General features: G+C 34.8%; 1 protein-coding gene across 2 annotated transcripts; it reads left to right on the forward strand.

The window, feature by feature from the left end:
• Positions 1–1,188: 1,188 nt before the first annotated feature.
• Positions 1,189–3,575, forward strand: LOC122031765. Of its 2 annotated transcripts, XR_006125854.1 has the most exons (3): positions 1,196–1,522; positions 3,113–3,183; positions 3,260–3,575. XR_006125854.1 is itself a non-coding variant. In XM_042590894.1 (2 exons), exons 1-2 carry the CDS (start codon positions 1,204–1,206, stop codon positions 3,157–3,159), a joined length of 366 nt encoding a protein of 121 aa, XP_042446828.1. In that variant the 5' UTR covers positions 1,189–1,203; the 3' UTR covers positions 3,160–3,575. The 2 variants fall into 2 exon arrangements, 1 of the variants encoding a protein (XP_042446828.1); XM_042590894.1 differs by having other exon boundaries at positions 1,189–1,522; positions 3,113–3,575.
• The last annotated feature ends 2,763 nt before the right edge of the window (positions 3,576–6,338 follow it).

Consider the following 6,338-nt stretch of genomic DNA (forward strand, 5'->3'; position numbering starts at 1 on the left):
GTGAAGGTCAAGATTAAAAATGGTTAAAGGTTCTAGTCGACCGATTGGACCAGATGATCGGGAGTCTCCGATCGGTCGGGCAAGAATGCCGAATGACCATCCTCCGTAGTGGTAACTAGAGTTAAGAGGTAAGCGATAGTCCACGACAAGTCATCTCTCGTCGATCGAGCGGCATGGTCGGTCGGACAAAGGTAACAGTCGAGAAACAAAGAAGGGGACAAGCCAGAAGCTCCGAACGACACAACTGAATGAGGACAGCCAGTCCGAGCGAAATCCTACGGCTTATAGTAGAATCCAACTGCATATCTCATCGTATCCTTTAGAAGGTTAGTGTCATTGACAACAGAGCATGTTTAGCAAGTAAATCGTACTTTAGAAACTTTTCGTCTGTCATATCAGAGATTTGCACGTTTGCTTAAGTAAAAATGTCAGAAACACTTTTTGACTTGTCTTTTTCTTAGACGTTTTGGAAAACATGTATATGTTTTAGGATGTGTGCAGTGTGTCCAGACATTATAGTGACATTATAAAAGAGAAGTTCCTATCTACATGTGAATGTATGCGTAACTTTATTATTCGATACACTCTTTGCCACATCATTCTTACTATTCTTCACTGTGCCGGAAATTAACTTGAGCGTTAGAGGCCTAACACCAGGAATCGCTTTTCAGCTCGGTGCTAATACCTTTTATATTGCAGAATCACACGGAATCACCGCTCAATCAACCCTATAACTACGTCCCTAACTTTCATCTTCTCCGCTTTGAGATAGCATCAATAATAATAATAATAATAATAATAATAATAATAATAATAAAATTCTAACTTTGGGAAAAAGAAAGATATGATTTTATATCATTAATTTTTAACGAAAATATTTTATATATGTATAAGTTATTTTAAGCTGAGCAAATGGAATGGAGGGATTTAGCAGAAGAGTTAGAATCCTTAGAAAGTCCGCCTCCAATTTACAGGAAGAGATGTTAATTACAGAGTTAATTTTTTAACCGACCGAAGTAATTAGAAGATATTTATTTTCCCCAAGGATGTATCTCCAGCCTATTAAAATTGACATTATTTAATCTGATTAATAATTTTTTTTATAAATTAGTATTCGTGAGAACAAATCGGTATTGAAAATTTGGGAGTAAAATGACATATTCTCTGCTACATCTGGATTATAAAAAAATCTCGCGCACGGACATGGATGCCGTCGATCGCATCTCGCCTACAAATTCCTATCATCCTATGCCAACCTGCGCAACCTGGGTTTGTTTCTGGCCCACGACATGGGAATGCGCCGTACCTGGACATGCCAAGATCTTAAATCCAGCTTGTGTAAGGTTCAGGTCCGTGCTAGGTTTTCAACCGAAGCGAGCGTCGAGCGAGAGGGATCTTCTCCAGGGTTGGTTCTGGAGTCCGCCGTGGTTCTTTCTCGACCTCTTTCTCACTCCGTTGATGCCGTTGTTGCTGGTTTCCCAATCACTTTGGATGTTCCCACAAGGATCTCTGCTGGTTAAAGGTTCACCTGTCGTATTCGTTTTTTTCTGCGGATTTCAATCACTTCGTTGTTTGACGTCTTCTTGCCCGGTGAATTCATGAGTAAAGTAGTATGTCTCGTGCTTCCGCGATGTTTGGCATTCTCCCGTTTGAGTTTAGGGATTACCTTTTTTTTTCCCTTGGTCGGTCGATTAGGTTGTGGAAGATCTTTCTTTCGAGTTCCTGGTTTTGATTTGAGTGGTGATGGATCATCGACAGTAATTTTAACTTGTTTGTTGAACCCCTGAGCGATTCCTTCTGCTTTAATCTGAATCTCGTCAGGTATGACATACGCGGAAGCTTTACCATTTTTTTTTATCTTGATATTGAGTCGGTGCTTTTTTTTTTTCTTTGCTGGAGTCATTTGTATATGACCTTTAGATTCTCTTTGTTTGGCTAGGTTTTACTGTGAACTAGTTGGTGGGCAGTTCTGTGGCTAAAATTTGACCTTCTGGAATGGAGACTATGGCTGTAGTTGCGCCGCATCGCAGTAAATGTTGCAGTAGAAGCGAATCACAACTTTGTAGAGACTTTAAAGGTTTTAGCTTCCGCATTTTTGAGTCTTCTGCTCGAATTCTGCCGTCACCTTGCTCTCCAGTTCACCATTGCTACGGCCAGTATGAGCAGAAATCTCCTAGTTTTCACTCAGAACAAGAAGGAAAACAAAGAACTAAGAGGCAAACTATTTCATTGATCACCCCTCCAAAAGTAGCCTCCTTCGATGATAGCGTATCCCTTTCTGAGCGGTGGGCAGGCCCTGCCTACTCAAACTCACCTCCCCCAAGTTCTTTGCCAATCCCAAAATTTTCCCTTCGGCAGAAACGCAGTATTTCTCTAGAACTTCAAAGTCCAAAAGTTACTGGTACACTTCCCGCTCTTTCAAAATCCGCACCGTCCTCTCCTACTAACGATTCCCCTTTATCTGCCGGTAACTTGTTTTTCAACACTGTCATTGCTACGGAGAACTTGAGACGGATTCTCCAGTTGGATATTGAAGACCATTAAGGGAGACTCTGTTCAATCTCTTTGTAGTACATGTAGATAGTTAATCATAGTTGTGTCTGCTTCTGTATTTTCTAGCTTTAGATTAAAAGTTTACTAAGATTCAGTAGGAATAAGTCCTATATCGTATTTTAGGTTCACTAATATTGAGCATGCATGATAAGGGATTAGAGTTAAGTTTCCTGCAAATATATTACTTCTTTTGTAGCATTTAGGTCATGATTCAGCCCCCCTTATAATCTGAGTAAGTGAAAAAAAGGAAAAATTTGATAGTAGTTAGGAACTGCAGTCTCCCTTATAATGTGCAATATTCTCTGTGCTTTTTCTTGTCTATGCCACTATAATTCCTCCTTTGTTCATATTCTTTTTAGCTCTGTTTGATCTTTAGACATCAGTAACACAACCTTGTCACTTCCCGTTTTTTCAAAGGAAGAAGTGAGAAGTGTAATGCTGTACTTCTGATCTATCTCTTTCCTTATCTATCGCCAAGCATAGCCTATAGTTGCTTTTCATTAGTACCATTTTAGATTGATCTTCTGTAATCAGTACTGGTAAATTTTGCATCAAATAGTTGTCTTCGTCCGGTTTAAGAGGTCTCTGGAGAATGGTGCACTCTAGAAGCTTATTCTCAACCACGTCAAGGTGCTCTCTTCAGTACAAACTTTTTATTTATTTATTTGCCACACATTTCAGACAATCGTGTAGCTTTTTGTTTCAGAGCCCTATGTTGGTGATAAATACAGCAGATTAGATCGTAATTGGCGAGACTGATGAACATTTTTGCTGCTGCGGATGTTGCTACGTATCTGGGCTAACTTTGGGAACTAGTTGTGCTTTAAGGAAACCTTTGATTTTAATAATGGACCATGTAGAATTTGATTTTTTCCTTTACGCAGACTAGATTTAAGTAGCCTTTTTCTAATAATGCTCCAATGTTAGTTTTTCTTTGTAAGAATTATGTTGTCCATGATGTTGCGTGTTTGGGTTGTGGAATAAAACAATGAACTGAATGAATATTCCTAAAGATTGAAATAGATCAAGGAGTATTTTATAAATTACTATATCTTAGTTTGGTCCATAAGATAATTTTCATTTATATATAAATAAAGTTAATAGAAAGAATAGCAAATGTATCCGGCTGATCATGTGATGCAAACAAAGAACATATACTAAAAAGGGCTCTATAGAATCTGCTGATGTTAAGAATTTTGCAGGAGTTACTTCTACTGTAGATAGTCGTGAGTGGGAGTTAATAAAGCACTTCAATTTTCAATTTAACAATTCCACTATTTTTAACTAGACCTAACCTCGGGTCGGGTTTGGCTTGGACCCAACCTTGGCTTAGATCCGGCCTGGGCCCGTAACTGGGTCAATGGGTTGGTTGCTTGTAATTGGGTTAACGAGCCGGTTGTCCGTTGACCCAGTTCATCGAGTCGAATCGGAACCCATCCGGCAATTCCTTAAATGCAAACTTGGCGGGCCACTGGTTAACCATTGGTTCGGCTCGTCGGTTCAACAAGGTTTTTGTTTTGCTCGTTGGAATGCGGTTCCTAGTTGTTGGGTGAGGGTGGGGGATTTTTTGGATATTTTTTTTCAACGGTTAGGATCATTTGATTATTTTTTTATCAATGACTATGATTTAATGTCTGTTACTATCTAAATTCTATAAATAGAGAGTTTTTTTTATTATTTTCACACACCTCTTCTCTACTTTTAATCTCAATTTTATATTCTCTATATGATTTCGTTTTCAATTTTCAATTACAATGGAAGGAGGTCGTGAAGGTGCATCATCTTGAATTCGAAAGAGAAAGAAAATAATGTGTTTGAGGGAGGACTCCAACATTCAATCCATCGATGATGAGATTGAGCACATTCCGAATCTAACACCTGAAACACAAGGAAGTATTGATGCAATTACTTTTAAGGTTTGGGAACTTTCTCCTCAAAAGTTTTTATTTTCACTAAACATTTTGAGAAGGTCACTCTTCCGTTGGGAGAAATGTGTGCTAAATGTAAGCACTGCAATGCTTCCTATAAATTCTAAGCCGGCGACGACTATGGGTCGTTGAAACGATATGTAGAACGAAGCACCGGATGGAATATGGACTCGATCGATCTCAAATACAATTATCAAGATTTTCTCCAACTAGTGGTAGTACTGATTCCGATTTATTTTTATATTCGGATAATAAATTAAGAGAATTATTAGTTAAATTTGTTTATGTAGAACATATTTCTTTTAATTTTAGATCTAAATGTACATTTAAAGATTTTTGTAAAGAATCTCTTAATTCATGTGCTAAACGTGTTCTTAGGACTACACTTACTCGTACAATTAAAAAAATTAGTAAAATAAGGAAAAAAAAATTTAATTGATGAATTTAGTAAATTAGATAATAAAATTTCTTTATGTTCCGATATTTAGAGTGATCATTGGCAAACACATTCGTATATGAGTGTGACTTGTCATTAGATCGATAACTCTTGGTACCTCCAAAAAAGATTGTTAGCTTATAAGTTTTTAATGAATCATATAATGCTCATAATATCGTACAATTATTATGTTTGATTTTAGAAAAATATGGTTTAACTCATAAAATATTTTTAATATCATTAGATAATGCTAGTTCCAATATCCTTTTTATAGATGATCTAAAATTTATTTATCAATCTATTCAAAATTTTATTTGCAAGAAGATAAAGATTCATTATTAATATGTTCATTAAAAACTAATACTATATTAGAAAAATTTTATAAAATTAATTGAGCAGTAGGATAATAAACATCGGAAAGTTATTCAATTGCATCATTAAATATTTTTAAAATTTCACAAATACTACTACAAATATTCTATTGCTGTGAAAATAAATATATATTAGTATTAGTATTTTGTGCAAAAAAATGAACATAATAATTCTTTATACTAAAAAGAATCTTGTAATAATTGATATGTTGAATTCCAATGTGTTGGTATATCACGTGGAATTTTTTAGGTCTCATTCCATTAATTTTACAAAATTCACCCCATTGTTTCATTATAGATGAATATGACTATAAAAAAGAAATTACAATTGTAATTGGTTTAATATAACTTTCTAAAATTTTTAATCCATCTTGAACACATAAATTTAAAATATGTAATACACAACGAATATGAAAAAAAATAAACCACTAATAATAAGTTGACAAATAAATTTTAGATTATCTATAGAAGGGGTATTGGAACTAGCATTATCTAATGATATTAAAAATATTTTATGAGTTAAGGTATATTCTTCTAAAATTAAACATAATAATTGTGTGATGTTATGAGGATTATGTGATTTATTAAAAACTCTATAAGCTAACAATCTTTTTTTTTGGAGGTTTCAAGAGTTATCGATCCAATGACAAGTCACACCCATATACGAATGTATTTGCCAATGATCACTCTAAATATCGGAACATAAAGAAATTTTATTATCTAATTTACTAAATTCATTAATTAAATTTGTTTTTCTTGTTTTACTAATTTTTTAATTGTACGAGTAAGTGTAGTCCTAAGAACACGTTTAGCATATAGATGAAGAGATTCTTTATAAAAATCTTCAAATGTGCATTTAGATCTAAAACTAAAAGAAAGATGTTCTACGAAAACAAATTTAGCTAATGATTCTCTTAATTTATTATCCAAATATAAAAATAAACCGGAATCAGTACTACCACTAGTTGAAGAAAATCTTGATAATTGTGTTTGAGAACGGTTGAGTACATATTCTGTCGGGTGCTTTGTTTCTACATGTCGTTTCAATTA

Source organism: Zingiber officinale, chromosome 11A (genome assembly GCF_018446385.1).
Source record: "Zingiber officinale cultivar Zhangliang chromosome 11A, Zo_v1.1, whole genome shotgun sequence".
In the NCBI taxonomy this organism is placed as follows: Eukaryota; Viridiplantae; Streptophyta; class Magnoliopsida; order Zingiberales; family Zingiberaceae; genus Zingiber; species Zingiber officinale.

What these genes read in the sequence shown, in the direction of transcription:
- LOC122031765 (XM_042590894.1), top strand. Translation starts at nt 1,204, where the DNA reads ATGGATGCCGTCGATCGCATCTCGCCTACAAATTCCTATCATCCTATG. An exon ending in AGGATCTCTGCTGGTTAAAG is followed by an intron (nt 1,523 to 3,112) that starts GTTCACCTGTCG and finishes TGCATCAAATAG; the next exon opens with TTGTCTTCGTCCGGTTTAAG.